At 52.7% G+C, this 15911-nt stretch overlaps 1 protein-coding gene across 1 annotated transcript; it reads right to left on the reverse strand.

Moving 5' to 3' along the window:
- Positions 1–1428: 1428 nt before the first annotated feature.
- GID4 (GID complex subunit 4 homolog) lies at positions 1429–15754 on the reverse strand. The gene is made up of 6 exons (XM_027974796.2): positions 15328–15754; positions 10797–10856; positions 7051–7158; positions 6874–6975; positions 6077–6207; positions 1429–4161 (listed from the first exon to the last, which is right to left on the reverse strand). Exons 1-6 carry the CDS (start codon positions 15514–15516, stop codon positions 4098–4100), a joined length of 654 nt encoding a protein of 217 aa, XP_027830597.1. The 5' UTR covers positions 15517–15754; the 3' UTR covers positions 1429–4097.
- Positions 15755–15911: the final 157 nt, after the last annotated feature.

The raw sequence follows: 15911 nt of genomic DNA on the forward strand, positions 1-15911 counted from the left end.
GGAATCTTAGTTTCCCAACCAGGGAGCAAACCTGCATCCTCTGCATTGCGGTGAGTTCTTAACCACTGAACCACCAGGGGAGGCCCTCGCCTGAGTAATCTTTGAGAGTTGACAAACTTCTAGACAGGCTGCTGCTGGATCTCCGAAAATATTCAACGTGTGCATCAAAGGATACCATATCAACAGAGTGAAAAGTAAACCCAAGATGTGGGGGGAAATATCTGCCAGCCGGGTACCTGATAAGGGGTTAATAAGCAGAATATATAAAGAAGTCACTGACCAACAGGAACACAACCACCTGATTTTTAAAACATAGAAAAGACTTGAGTAGACATTTCTCCAAAGAAGACATATTAATACAGCCAACATGTTAAAAGGTGCTCCACACCACTAGCCATTAGGGAAATGCAAGTCAAAACCAGTAAGATAACACCACACATCCGTTAGGATGTGTGTAATGTATGTACATGTAACAGGTGGTGGTTAGAACGTGGAGAAATTGAAACTCTCGGGCACTGTTGGTGTGTTAGTCACTCAGTCATGTCTGACTCTTTGCAACCCCATGGATTGTAGCACACCAGGCTCTTCTGTGCATGGGATTCTCCAGGCAGGAATACCAGAGCAGGTTGCCATTGCCTTCTCCAGCACTGTTGGTAGGAATGTAAAATGGTGCAGCCAACTGTGGAAAACAGTATGGAGGTTCCTCAAAAGTTAAAAATAGACCTGCCATCTGATCTAGCAATTCCACTTCTGAGTATACATCCAAAAGTGAAAGCAGAGACTTGAAGAGGAATTGGTACACCCATGTTCATTATTTGCAATGCCCTGGAAGTGGAGTAACGCAAGCGTTCGTTGATGGATGAACAGATAAACGAAAGTGGTCTATACAGTGGTCTGTTCTTCAGCCTTAAAAAGGAAGTTCTCAGACACGTTAAGTGAAACAGGCCAGTCACAAAAGGGCAAATACTGGTGACTCACGTACACAAAGTCCCTGGAGTGGTCAGATCCATAGAGACAGAAAGTAGAGTGGTGGATGTCAGTGGCTGGGGGTGAGGAGCTGGTGTTTAACAGGGACTGAGCTCTACTATGGGAAGCAGGGAAGGTTCTGGAGATGACAGTGGTGAAGCTTGTACACTATGAATGTGCTTAACATTACTGAACTGTACACTTCAAATTGGCTAAAATGGTAAATTTTTACAGGATTTTTTGATGTGGACCATTTTTATTTTGAAAATTTTATTTGTGGCTGTGTCGAGTCTTAGCTTCAGCACCCAGGCCCCTTGTGGTGGCTCAGTAGATGTGGCACACAGGCTTAGTTGCCCCGAAGTGGGTGGGATCTTGGTTCCTGACCACAGATGGAACCTGCACTTTCCTGAACTGGAAGGCTGAAAATCCACCAGAACTGTCTTGATTTAGAAATAGGGCAGATTTGAAGCTTAAATACCTTTATTACTTTTTAAAAATTATTTGGACATTGATAGCTCTGCAAAATACTTCTCCCATCCCAAACTCTCATACCCTTTCCACATATCCTCCCCAAAGAAACAAAATACTCATCCTTTTGCCCATTCAAATCTAATTTTTAAAAACATGTAAGATTCAAAATCAAATATTACTTTTCTTTCCCAGAACTCGTTAGTAATTTTAAACCACAATGCACATACTCAATGGCATTTCCTTTTTAAAAATTAGCTTATCTGACTATTTTATGAGGAAAAACAAAATCATTTCAAGGCCTTAGAATATAAATTCCCTGTTTCTGAAAGCAAAAGACATTGAAAAGCCCCTCTGCCCCCTGGAGTCTGCTGTGCATGTCACCCATGGAACCAGCGCTGCACGGGCGGCGCCAGTCTGTCCGTCCACAGGTGAGACATGTGGAGTTGGAGAGGGCAATGGGTGGGAGGAGGGGGCTCCGGGCAGAGGCAGGCTGGGCGTGCAGAGCGGAGCAGAGGAGCAGGAGCTGGGTCCTGAGTGGGGAGGGGAGGTGGTGGGGAGCCTGCACCCGCACTGGTTTCTCAGTGATGAACAAGAGTGTCCACCAGAAGCATTGCACGTAGAACCAGAGATGCATGGATTACTGAGAAGGCTCGGGAGTGACCACAGCTGGGGGTGACGGTCCAAGCTCCCCCGGGAACTAAGTCAGGGTGGAGGGTCTGGGGGTTCCTCGGGGGATAGAGAAACCCCTGCTTCTGCACCCCTGAGAGTCAGGATTTTACGAGAACCAACCTTTATCACAGTTGTGTCCCAAAGAGCTGACAAATGTACCACATCTTCATCCCCAAACACTACTGCATCTGACCCCTGGCTCAGCAAGGAAGTCAGCCCACAGCAGAGCCCTGCCCACCTGGGCCGCCAAGCAGCAGCAACATGCCGACACCCTGTCCAGCCCACCGGCTGCCCACTCACGGCCACACACGTGGGCCCCGACCAGCTCCAGGAGGCTGGGGGCGGGGCGCCTTTCCCTCAGGGGTACCTGAACCCTTCAAGGAGCTGGCAAAATGCAGGCGCTGGTTACTCGCTGAGAAATTGGGGGCAGGGAAAGGGAGCCCACGCCACCTGGCCCCCATGTTGCCAGCCGGCTCTAAAATCAAGAGGATGTTTCTGACTCATCTCTCCAGACGGACGTGAGCCATCCTTCTGCTGCAGCCACCTTCCCAATACTTCTCCTTAAGGCTTCTCCTGACATGCAATCTCAGCAACATACAACACGTACTTCGATAAAGGATTCTGAGACTAAGAGACCCGCCCCACCGCTCACCTAGACCGGAGGGCTTCGCGCCTTCTCCCTCCGCCCTGGACCTGTCCCCTGCGCCAGTTCTGCTCCTGTGGGTTATGGCAACACTACCCCTCGGTTAAAGCTTTCCCTCTCGTGTTCCAAGTGAGTCTGTAAATCACCAGAAGTCACCAAACCTCCCAGGCCTTGCTGCATATGGGGGCTGTAGCGGATGCCACATGAAGCTCTCTAAACATTTAAACAAAACAAAACAGCAGCGCACGCCTGTGTGCGCACACACACATACTTTGGCACATGAGCCTCGGGTTACTTGAGCGTGTTCAAGCTCAGCCCCTCCTATGCCCCGACACCGCTGAGCTGCGGGTCTAGGGCTGCAGCGGCCCCTTCTGCCTGATGGGAGAGGTTGCTGGAAGCGCTGCTGTTTTGAGTAGCGAGAGGAGGAGGAACAAGTGCTAAACTGGCCCCCAGAATGGTCCTCACGTTTAGCACTAGAATGGATGCAATGCTGCAGAACGTCTCACCAGGTGACCAGTTTCAAACTGCTGGCTGATTAAATATACATTTACATATAGATATAAAAATTACTAAGTCAACATTTGCTGTTTTCAATGTGAAAACGATAAAATGTAATTCTGAATAATTGTGCATTTGCCATAGGGTCCTTGCTAAAGGAACCATAAAAATAATTTTGTAATAAAAAAACTTTTCTTTTTTTTAAAGTTTAGTATTGCCCTCAAGTTCAAAAGTTTGGAGCAAACGTGCTGAGTGGGCAGGATTGGAGTCTGTTCCTGCCAGGGACCTGGAAGCCTCAAACCCTGTGGTCCCAACGGCAGGCCCAAGGGACCCACTGACCACAGGCTAGCTTGGCTAGATCGCCCTCGCTGAGCACTTGGCCTGCGCCCCGCACGGAACTCCAGGGGCACGTGGGAGCTGGGCTCTGCCTTCTCTTGACTTACCAGACTAAGCAGCTGGGGGCAGGGGCCCTGGGTGGGGACCACTGAGCACCGTGGCCCGGGGGGGCTGGGGCTGACCTATGCAGCTGGAGGCAGGGGTGGAGCAAGGGCTGTGCGTCTCAGGGATACAGAAGTTAGCTGTGCAGGAAGGAAAAGTGCATTGACGGCAGCCTAGGAACAGCTCATGACCAAACCTCACAGGGAGGGAGGAAGAGCCGAGGTCGCCCTCCACCTGCCCCGTGGGCTGGCCGCTCCTCGGATGCTGCGGGCTGACATTCATGCTTTCGATGCAAGTCTGCTCGTGAAGAAACAGGAACACATGTTCTCCCGGTTCTGGCAGGTACCCGGTTTTCCCGGCAAAGTTCTTTTTTGCCAAGTTCAGTTTGTTTGGTTACTGTTCCGAGCCGCTGTCACCGGAATTCGTAGATGGGGGCGCTGTGTTCTGGAACATGAGTGAGATTTAGCGACTGATACCTGCGGGAGGAGAGGCGGAGGAGTTAGAGCATCCTGAAAACCACACAGAATATGGAACCCGACCCCAGGAGACCCCAAACCCAGATGAAATGTATGCTTATCTCAGCTTCCTCAGGGGAACTGAACCAGCAACAGCCTATCTTAGGCAAGGAGAGGCTGGTCCTCTCGGGGAGGATGCAGACCAGGCCCTCTGCCTGCTCCACCACCCTGCTTCCCTCTGAAGTCGTGTGACCCTCAGAGCTCCCAGGGAACCCGGGCACGTGCTGATCCGCCCAGAATCTGGAGGGCTTGCAATGATGACATCACAGCCACACCCCCAACCTCAGCGACTCCATCTTCCTCCTCCCTGGACATGGCTGTGAGACTCCAGAGCATCAGGGGCTCTGCAGGGAGTATGACCCCGTGATGGGTGCTCTCAGGAGTGAAACAGGGGACAGAGAAACAGGCAGGGACAGTTCCCACTTGGGGACACCCAGCATGGATGGTGTGTCAGCTCCCTCACTTGTCCACAGAGGAGTGAGGTACAGCACAGGAAAAGTGGCTCATCTCTCTCCCCAACACCTCAAGGAAGGACATCGTGTTAGCCGTCAGAACAGAGCTCTCCCCTCCCGGCGGGCTGGCCAGCATCACAAAGACATCTGAGTGCTGGGGGCATGTGGAGACGCAGGAGAAGCAGAACTGTGTGCATCCCTGGCAGGAGCGGGAAGCTGCAACTGCTGAGGGAAACGGTTCCCTAAGAAGTGACCGCAGACTCACCCATGACCCAGCAACCTGCCCCAGCTGCATACCCCGAGGAACTGAAAGCAGGCCCCAGACAGGCTTGGGCACACCCACGTCCACAGCAGCCAGAAGGTGGGGATGAGCCACAGGTCCATCCACTGATCAACAGATAAAGATAATGTGGCCCCCATCCACATGACAGGAAATTGCTCAGCAATAAAGACGAAGGACTGACGTGCACTCAACATGCAATATGGGGTCTTCAAAACACAATGACAAGACCCAGAGGGCAAACAGTGCACGGGCCCACATTCGTGAAGCGCTCAGAACAGGCAAACCTATACTCAGAGCAAATTAGTGGTGCCTGCAGCTGGTAGGGGCGGGGAGCTGGGTGACGGCTCCTAGGGGGACAGGGCTTCCTCTCTGCCAGTGGAAACATTCTGAAATCGAGTGACAAAACCGTGCTGACATGAAGGGCCCCTGGACTCTACACTTTCAATGAGGGGATTAGATGGCACGTGAGCTGCTTCTCAATAAACCTGGTGATTTTAAAAGAAGACCAAAAGTTTTAAACACTCATTTGAAAACTGAACAGGTGCTGAAATCCCAACGTCTGTTCTCAGAGAAACCAGGGTAGCATGGAACCCCTGGGCCCTTGGCCACTGCTGGTCAGCCCTGAGCAGTGTTCTTCATGAACCTTTAAAGCATGCAAGAGTTGACAGGAAATAAAGAGCTTCAACATCCAGAAGAAATCAGGTGTTTGAGGGCACAGCCACCCTTCAGGTGGATAGGGCACCTACAGAAGCTCAAAAAGCCATGAGAGGCCCCACAACAGTGGCAAAGGCCACACCCAGGAGCACGTGGCTGTCACCTTGGCAGAAGGCAGGCCCGTAAGGCCCACGGGCCCTGGTTACCAACCGACTTTGAGCAGGAAGGTGAGCACAAAATCAGAAAGGCCGCCGACAGCAGAGTTCACATGGGATCTCACACTCTTAACTACTGAGTCTGGGAGGAATGAAGACAAGACCCACAAGCCTGAGATAAACGTAGCTGAAAATAGGGCTGCTTGAAAGCATTCAGCAGTGAATGCCTGTACCCAGAACTTCACCTTTGCACCCATTTACACCGCTCTGGGGAGGCAAACAAGCCCCCATGTGAGCACTTCGGGAAGTGTGGCCAAGCTCTCAGTCCTTACCACTCCGAGCTCCTGTGGTAGTAGTAGCCCTCTATGGAGGCCGCTGACTTCTGGAAGCAGATGTAATAGAAGCCCGCAAAGGAAGCACCGCTGATGTCCTTGATCGTGTGGTCCGGGACTAGGAACTGCTCCTGCATGCACAGAGGGTCAGTGTCGCAGCTCCGGCCCCAGGCCTCCCTGCCCCTTGCAGCTGGCTCTCAGCCTCACTGGGTGACCGTGAACCATGTGCCACCTGTGTGTTCTAGACCAAGCATGGCCCCCATATCTCAAGGTTGCTAGGGTCAGAGCCGGGAGCAGGCTGTGGGGTGGGACTCAGGTCTGGGCCGAGCCCTGGCCCTGGTTCTCAGCACAGAGCCTGGGAAGGAGGATGCTACAGGCTTTGGTCTGTAGAAACACTGGCGAGATTTCAAAATAAAACAGCTTTTCCCACAGGCTGGGGGCCTGGGGTTGGAGGTAGGTGGAGGCTCACAAAGTCACCTCCTGAACTTGGTACCCGTGGCTCTAGCTCAGGAAGTACCAGAGGAAGCCCACCTGACAGACTCTTCAGGAGCTAAAAGGGAAACCCACCCCCATTCCCTGAGCTGGAGGGACCAGGGGCACTGTGATGGCCCGCAGCCCGGGTGAGAGGCTGGCCAGGGAGGTCACTTCACTTAGGGGCTAAGAAGAGGGGTCTCCCAAGTCCATGGGACCCTCAGGATGACCCAGCTTGCAGGGTGGAAGGTGAAGCCAGAGGGAGAGGGGTCACAGAGCAGGGGGAGGGGTCACAGAGCAGAGAGGGTGAGGCCGGGCCCCCTTACCTTCCACCTCATGAAGACATAGTCCCCACTCTTCAGCTCTTCGTAATCAAAGTCGTCTGAGTTAAACGATTTTGCATACTGATAAAAAGCCAGAAACTTGCCCTGAAAGCCAAAAGCAGAGCATAGGATGAGGGCTGGGCGGGGCCGTGGGCCTGGGGGCGGGGCCGAGGCACTCACCCAGTGCTTCCGGTCCACGTCCTCGTCAGCGTCCCACTTGCGGGTTAAGAAAGGGTGCTTCCTGCTGATTATTTCTCCTTCAAAGAAGGTCGTGAGGGTTGGGTACTCCTGTGGCAAAAACACAAATATCAAACAAGATGTCCAACAGGAGTTCTAACTTTTCACAAAGGAACAAACCAAGTTCGCTTTTATTTCTCCCCAGAACTTTGAAAAGAGGACCACAGTGCTGGTCGACCACCCAGACCAGAGGCAGGTGCAGCAACACCCACGGCAGAGGAGGGAGCCTGACTTGAGGGGCCCGGGGTGGGGGTGGGATGTCTCCTGGATTCTGGGGACTTTGCCAGAAGCAGAGAACTCTTCTTTGGCGCGCTTGTGATGTGTTGATGGCTCAGAAAAGAACTTGGACAAGTTACTTCTGAATATTCTAGCATACAGAGCAGATGGTAACTTGATAGGTTGTACTTTCCAAGGAAAACACCCAGAGAGACTGTGGAATCACAGCCTCGTCTTCATGGCTCAGCCTGGTCATCGCTTCTCAGACTGGCTCGGTCTGTCCCTGGTGCGCCAGCTCTCAGGTTTGAGGGGCAGGGAAGGGGCTGTCAAATAGCCTGATGTGAGAGGCACTCGTGTAATTGTATCATGTGAGCTAAGACAACTTACATGACGGGAAACACTGATGACCATGTCTGCCCCGGGAAACCACAACCACCAGAAGAGCAAACGAGTGGTCATCCTGACCGGGTGCCTGAAATGTTAATACTCCCAATAACCCTGCTGTTTGTCCCTCTGCTCATACAAAAGATTTGCAAAAAGTTAACGGAAGAACAAGTAATCACTGTAAAAAGTTTACCATTTCTCTGCATTTGTAAAAACCCACCCACCAGGCCACCCCTCAGTGTCACCAGGCAGCCCCTCAGAGCTGCCCGCCAGCCCGGGTCATTCCTGGGGGTGCTGTGACGACCCCCACCCAGCAGAGCACAGGTCACCATCCTGATGTCCCGAGACCACGGAGGACCTGCTCTCTTCCTTACACCCTACGTCAGCCCCTCTTGCTCAGTATTAAACATCTACCGGTTTAAATACATTCCCAAGGTTTTGCCACTTCTGCCGGCTTGCCTGCCAGGTGGCTCGGAACCCCCGCAGGGTACTGCAGCCTCACTGGCCTGGGGCTTAAAGGAAGGCCACGACCACTTTACTGCACACGCCAAAGTAGCCTGCCCTTGTAGCAGTGAACTTGAAACACGGCAGATCTGCCATCCCCCTAAAACTGAAATCTTCACCCCAATGGTGGCACTGCGTTCCTCAAACACATACCGACACAGACAGAGCCAAAAAATTGTAGAGACCAAAACTGCCTAAGCGGAAACCTGATTTTTAAAGGTATAAACCAAATTATAGCAATCATTTGAGAAAGACCTGCCAAGGGAAAAATTGCTTTGTAAGCTGGCAGCTGACTTGAGACGTTAAATTAACGGCTAGACAGTATACTGACTTCCTGAGTTTTGAATCTTCGTATTTTATCAAGATGTCCATAAAGAGAGAGAAGGATGAATGATCAAGTGGTCCTACTATGTAATAACAAAGAACAAGCTTACCGTCAAGTCACGAGTTTTCCTAACAAGTGATTCTGCACCCACCTCTCTAAAATGTTCCAGGCAGTCTACCAGGGTGACCACTAGGTACCCACAAACACTGAGAATTAAATAAAATAAATATCTAATGAATGAATGAATGAAGGAACAGAAGGAACCCAAAAGACAAAACCCCTCGCAGGGCAAGCAAGGACATTCAAGCTCTGACTACAGCCAGGGGTAGGGGGCTCACAAAGGGAGGGCGGGCACGGCTAGCATCTGCCTGCCTGGAGGTGAGTCCAGCTTTCCGTGAAGACCCATCTTCTGGAATATCCACGTTTGATTGACCAGTAAGGCAGTCTCTGCATCTGGTGGCGTGACCACCTGTGTTCCAAGTAAACCCAGCACAGCCTCAGAGTGCCCAGCATTGTCTGGGGGAGTGTGTGGTGGGCCTGACACCCTCCCGGTGGGCTCCCAGCCACCTATGTTGGGCTCCCCAGAGATGCCCCTCTCCCTACAGGTGGCTGGCTGGGAATGCAAAGAGAGTATCACTTGACACCCATTCTTCACAGTTTTGGGATTCAGTCTCCACAAGGCAAACAAAACTTCCCAAACTGTGTTGGTGACTCAAGGCAGGTAGGAGGCCAGTTATCTCCAATTATGTAGTTAGTTTTCCCTATTTCCGTACACATGAGGAAGACCATGGCTGATTAGTCACGTTAAAATAAGTCAGATATCTGCTATTTCCACAACTATAAATGGAAAGGCAAACAAAAACAGCGCTTTGTTTTTTTTTTGCCACACCATGCGGCACATGGGATCTCAGTTCCCTGATCAGGGATGGAACCCAAGCCCCAGTAGTGGAAGCGTGATGTCCTAACCACTGGACTGCCAGGGAAGTCTCAGGTTGTACATCTTAAATGGGTGAATTCTGTGCTATGGGAACTATATTTCAGTTAAAAAGAGTTTAAAAAAAGGTGAATTAAAAGACTTGGAAGACTCCGGCAGGATGACAGACCCTCAGGAAACACAGCCCCCTCTGACGAAGGTGGCTCCGAGTGGGAAGAGCTGGCAGCGACACTCCCCTCCTTGGGAAAGCAGCTTTTGGGTGGCTTGGGGCGCTACCCTGCATTCGGGCCACCTGCCCCCACAAGGCCACCGCAGCCTTTCCGTCTGTGGGTTTTTAGTCCTGCCCACCATCTGTGTGCAGCTTGCTGTGACCATTTGGAATCAGGTCCCCATTCCACACTACAGACTCTGCTGGCTTCCTTATGAAGTTCAACACTTTTGTTCTACACTCAACACACACGTATGGCCGCCTGCGAGTTGAGCATGTTCTGTTGCTCGGTCTTCTGCAGCACAGACCCAGGTGAGAGTCCTTCCTCGTGCTGTCACTTGCTGCCCCGACTTGATGTGATATGTTTCCAGAGGTCTGTCTCAACAACTGAATTCTCAGGAGACTCTCAGACATCTGATAGGAAAGCTGGAGAACCAGAGGGGCAGGGAGACGGAAACCAGTGCTTTCCGACTGTGGGGGGCCCAGCCTGGGGGTCAGCAGCTCCCAGAGCTGCCTGATCACTGATGCCGCATCCCCTCGGGCCCTGAAACGGGCACCTGGAGCCCTCACCTCACAGGTAAGCCAACTGACACAAACAGGTGAAGGTTGTGGGGCAGGAGGAGGCGAGGGTGTCCGTCAGCCCCTCACTACTCTGAGCAGCGTGGCCAGGCCCCCTTCCTGCTCGCCAGTGGGAAGACAGAGGGTGCTATCTCTCGCCTGTGACATTCCTGAGTTCTGAAGATTGAAAAGCTGGCCTTGAGGGAGGGAGCAGCTCCTTCTGCCGGAGAAACCTCCAGGGCCATGGTCTCGGAGGGGTGCTGCTCACTCCAGAAAGTGAAACTAACCATGATGGCAGCAGTGATGCTCTGATATTTTTGTTTTCCTCAAAAAGGCTCAAAGTAAAATCAGTAGTGTTGGTCACATGGTGACCTTTTGATAAACTTAAACATCTGTGAATGCACACATCCACACTGCCTGCTCCTGCTCCCTTACAATAACTGCACTCAAGATATGGGGCTCCTGAGTCAGGCCTGCAGAGTGGAGCTCACTGGCCCTTCACACCCGGGGTCCCAACATGCTGTCCCCACCAGGCCCCCACCTGCGGGAAGAGCACTTACCTCAGTAAGGCCTTTGATCTTCAGATACCCGCAAAGGTAGGAGTTCCCCGTGTCCACGTGCTGAAAAGATAGGACACAAGCCTTGTTACAAATGCAGGGTCCACCAGGGACAGCAGAAGCATGTCCAGCATGCAGAGGCCCCTTGGAGGCCGAGGAGTGAGGGAGCCTGGAGGCTGGTACAGCTGGGTCTCCCCAGTCCAGCAGCAAGCTGAGTGTTTAATGCTGAGTAAGGCCTCGTGTTAAGAAACTAGGGGGACTCTCCTGGTGGTCCAGTGACCAAGGCTCCACGCTCCCCATGCAGGGGGCCCAGGTTCAATCCCTGATCAGGGAACTAGATCCCACATGCTGCAACTAAAGATCTGCATGCCAGCAAGGCAGACCAGGTGTAGCCACATAAATAGATACATATTAAAAAAAGAAAAAAACTAGGAACGTTTGTTGCATTCCTCAGATCTGAGGACCCTATACCTTCCAGTGCACCATGAGCCAAACACCAAAGTGGTGCTTCAAAGCTGCAGTGAGCTCGGCCAGCCCGAAGCATGCAGCTTCACGAAGCTGGAGCGGTCCCACTGTCTGGTGCAGTGGACAAAGGTCTGCACCTGAAAAGCACCGCAGCTCTGCAAATGTCCTCACCTGCCAACATGGGCATCCGACAAAATGGAGCAGCCAACCTGAACTTACAGGGGTCAGCAAGGAAGCTGTGTTCAAGGACCCATGGCTTGAACCCGAAGCCTTGTTTCAAGGGTGTGATTCTCACCAAATTCAATACAGTTTGGGTTTCACAGCTGCCAGAAAGGGTATCAGGTGGCAAGGATACTCTCTAATAAGATTAAAAACTCAACTAAATTGGCTAACATTTTGCATGGATTATCACATGCTTGAGAATCAGAATTTCAGTTTGGCCTCCATCCAACCATGTGTCTCTCCCTCTCTGCCCGAATTGATCTTTTTGAACCAAGGGAGTGTCGACCCAGCAGCCAGCCAGCATCTCAGTGAGAGAGAACAAGGCAGAGGCCTCAGCAAGAAGGTGCTCGAAGCACAGCTGTGTCCAACAGCTGCTCTTCCTAATATTCCTCCTACAGTGACCCGGCCCTCACTTCACTCTTGGCTTCTTGGATGGCAGAGGAGAAAGAGAGTAGTCACAGTAACATAAAAAACACCACCACCACCACCAGGTCGGAACCTTACAAAGATTTGAAGAATTCTTTAAATTGCAATTTTAGGGGAAAAGAAAGCACTCCAGAAGCACATGAAGAGAGGCCCATCTTTAGTCATCAAAGAAGTTCAATCAGAACCACAAGAGATGCCACCTCACCCCCACTATGGGGTGAGGCTATAATCAAAAAGAGGGACCGTGACAAGTGTGACAGGGACGTGGAGAAACTGAGCCTCTGACACTGCTGGTGGAGATGGAAAATGGTGCAACCACTTTGGAAATCAGCCTGGCAGCTCCCAAATATTAAACAGTCACCATACAACCCACTATTCCACTGGTAGGGAGACACCCAGGAGAAATGCGGACAATGTACACATAACAACTCGCACGTGAATGTGCACAGTGGCGTGTTCATGACAGCCCCAGAGAGGAAACACCCACAAACAGCCATCTACGCATCAGCACAGGAACAGAATGCTGCAGAGCCACTAGGGGACGATGACACAACGACACAAAGGGAGGGAGCACTGGCTCCTGCTGTGATGTGGACGAACCTCAAAACACAGTGCTCAGTGTGACAAGCTAGACACAGAAAGTTACCGTATGATTCCCTTTACGTGAAAAGGCCCCAATAAGCAAATCTTAGGGGAAGAAAAATTAGGGGTTGTCTAGGGCTGGAGTCCTTGGACTGCATGGAGATCAAATCAGTCAATCCTAAAGGAAATCAACCCTGACTCTTCATTGGAAGGACTGATGCTAAAGCTGAAGCTCCAATACTTTGGCCACCTGATGCGAAGAGCTGACTCGTTGGAAAAGACCCTGATGCTGTGAAAGATTGAGGGCAGGAGGAGGAAGGGGCGGCAGAGGATGAGACGGTTAGATAACATCACTGACTCAATGGACATGAGTTTGAGCAACCTCCAGGAGTTAGTGAAGGACAGAGGAGCCTGGCGTGCTGCAGTCCATGAGGTCACAGAGAGTCGAATATGACTTAGCAACTGAATAGTGTTGGAGGGGTGTGGCACCTAAGGATTCTTTCTGGGGGTAATGAAGATGTTCTAAAATTAGACTGCAGTGGCAGTTACACAGCTTTGGGACCACACTGAAAACTATTGAACTGTACACCTTACATGTGTGACTTGTGTGACAGGCGAATCATACCTCAATAAAGCTCCTATGAAAAATAGAAAGAAAGCAGGAAAGAGGCGGAGTTACAAAACTCAGAAGTTTCTAAGATGACAGAGCCCAAGAACCCAGTTGTGGCTGAAAAACCAGCTGATTGGGCAACTCACAGGCCAGACTCTGCGACAGTAAGACACTCACCCATCCAGGTCCAGGTGCAGGGCAGCATTCCTGGGTGTGACTGCCGCCCCCACCAGCAGAGGGCCGACTCCAAGTGGCCTCCAGCCACTGGCCAGGTCACTCTGGCCACCCTGGGACCTGCCAGTTGTGCACCAACCCAATCCCTACTCCCACCAGTTCACAAGGGAATTGGCACCAGCAGGAATTCAGAAACAACACACTGAGGACAGGGAGGGGAGCTGCCGCAGGAACCAAGATTTGTCTGTGATACCAGGCTGCTCCGCCACTGGTCCCCAACCCCATTAGACACCATCAAACTCAACAAGAGGCCCAAGTCAAGATCATCCCAAACATGACCCACACCAGGCATCTCACTTCTAGAATTTTATGATGAGCTGCAAAATGTAAAAGAGTCTGTATCTTCCTACTCAATTCTCACATTTGGAGCAGAAGAGAAGGGAGATTGCCACAGTGGTCGTCTAATGGTGAAAGCTGAAATAACTCAGCTACGACCCTTTTCTTTTCCTGGCCTTGTCTCACAGCTCGAAGGATCTCAGTTCCCCGAGTAAGGACTGCACTTGGGCCACAGTCCAGTGAAAGCGCCAAATCCTAACCATGAGACCACCAGGTAATGCCCATCTTTTTAATTACGATAAACATCATAGCTCATGTTAGAAATTTCAGTTTGTAGACCAGAGACACAATTAACAGAGATGGAGTTCTCTTGATCTAAAGTAAAAGACTTACTCCCACAAAGCAGTAAGATAAAAAGAGGCAGATGAATCGGCAGTTGGTGGAGACAAAACATATCCCCGTTGTCTTTAAGGTGGGAGAAGAGAGGCTGAGAAGAGAGGCTGTTTGAGATTTAAAATCAGCAAAGAGCAAAGGACAGGAGAAAAATTCTGTCCTCACACAACCTACATTCTACATCTACATCCTACATTCTGTCCTCAGACAGAACATCAAAGCTTCTGCAAGACCTTTGAGGGGACAGTGTTTGGAGGAGCTTTTAGGCACAGCTCAGGAGGTGAGGTATCAGACTGAAGACAACAGGGCGAAGGGAGGAGGAAGTGGGTCCTGCTGCAGGCCTGAGCAGATAGACAGGAGGAACAGTTTTCCAAGAAGGCAGAGAAGAAAGAGGATTAACCACTGCCGATCTCCTTGGGCCGGGAGGAAATGTCAAGTGTGCTCCCATCGACATGAGAGGAGTGAAGTGCAGGAAGGAGCTGGGACAGGTAAAGCTAAAGTTCCAAAGCCATTAGGAGCTGGCAGCAGGTTCTCAGAAATCCAGGTCAGATGGGGGGAGGAAATACCATATGAGAAATAAAAGTGGGTGAGTTACATTTCCTAGCATGAGTATCAGAGACTACAAAGGAAGCCCTGACATGTGGATCAAAGTTAAAAATACAGTAAGAGGGTCCCCTAGAGCCAGGAAGGAGGAGAACAGAGAGATGGGGAGGTCTGGGCAGACAGATGGACAGAACAGGAGTGGACTGGAAGTGGAAAGAGGGTGGGGAGTAGGGAGTGTCAAGAGTCTGAGCCAGGAAGAGACTATGGGTTGGGGGCTAGGAGATCAGCTTCTAACAGACTGTGAGGAGCCCACTTAGGATGTGAGTGCCCAGGCTAAGGAATGGGCCAGCAGTCCAGGTGGGATGGGGGCCCTCAGGTCCCGGGGCTGATGGAGAGAGGAGGCGGATGAAGCTCTGCCGGGGAGGAAACCCCCGGAGAAGGAGGCGGGTCCCAGGGCCTGGGGTTCATGGGACCGAGGAAAACGTGGGAGGCAGCAGGCACGTCTAGGGCCTGGGAGCGTCCAGAGTCAGAGGGAATCCCTGGAGAGTTTCCCGGACGGGGTCCGAGAGGGACTGAAAGAAAGACTGTTGCCGGGGCGACAGGCCACGGGGAGGCAGGGCCGGATCTGAGGCGGCCGGTCCCCGGCTCGGGCCCGCAGGGTTGGGGTGCGCCGGAGGGCCCCCGGCAGGCCCGGGCAGCAGGCCCGTCCGTGGCCGCGGGCCCCAGGGGGCGGCGGCGTGGCCCGGTCCGTGGACGTCTCGAGAGGCCGGGCCGCCGGCTCACCTGCAGCACTACCTCCACGTCGTACGAGTTCCCCTTGCTCTTCTGGTGGCCGCGGAACTTGGAGCCGCTGTAGAGCAGGCTGGTGGCCACGCCGGGCTGCTGCGTGTTGATAGGCGGCGGCGGGATGAGCGAGGCGGCGGAGGCGGCCGAGGCACCGGCCGGCGGGGGACACTCGGTGCGGACCGGCATCGCGGGGTCCCCCGGAGCCAGGGCTGGGGGAGGGGGAGGAACCGCCGCCGCCGCGCGGAAGCCGAGGGCAGACGGAGGAGAAGCCGGCGCGCGCGTAGGGCGGGAGGGGTCCACCCGCCGGCCGCAAGCAGATCGAGCGCTCCGGCCACCACCGGGACCCCGGGACCTGCGAGCAGGGCCTCCGGGTCCTGAGCGAACCCCCTCCCCGCCTGCGCTCGCACACACACCCCTTCCGATTGGCTCGGGCGCGCTGAGGGGCGGGATCAGGCTGGCTCGGCGATTCCGCCCATTGGCGGGCGGGGAAAGCACGTGGCGGGAGCCGAGGCCCTCTGGTACTTGTAGTCTTTTTCCCGAGGCGCGGCGCGGGGGCGGGGCCGGGGCGTTTGTGATGCTGA

The sequence above is a fragment of the Ovis aries genome, chromosome 11 (assembly GCF_016772045.2).
Source record: "Ovis aries strain OAR_USU_Benz2616 breed Rambouillet chromosome 11, ARS-UI_Ramb_v3.0, whole genome shotgun sequence".
NCBI classification, from domain to species: Eukaryota; Metazoa; Chordata; class Mammalia; order Artiodactyla; family Bovidae; genus Ovis; species Ovis aries.

Bases quoted from the DNA above. Each gene is read 5' to 3' on its own strand.
- GID4 (XM_027974796.2), bottom strand. From the start codon at position 15,516: ATGCCGGTCCGCACCGAGTGTCCCCCGCCGGCCGGTGCCTCGGCCGCC. The intron at 10,857-15,327 runs GTGAGCCGGCGG...CTATCTTTTCAG, and splicing joins ACGTGGAGGTAGTGCTGCAG to CACGTGGACACGGGGAACTC. The intron at 7,159-10,796 runs GTAAGTGCTCTT...TTTTTGCCACAG, and splicing joins AGATCAAAGGCCTTACTGAG to GAGTACCCAACCCTCACGAC.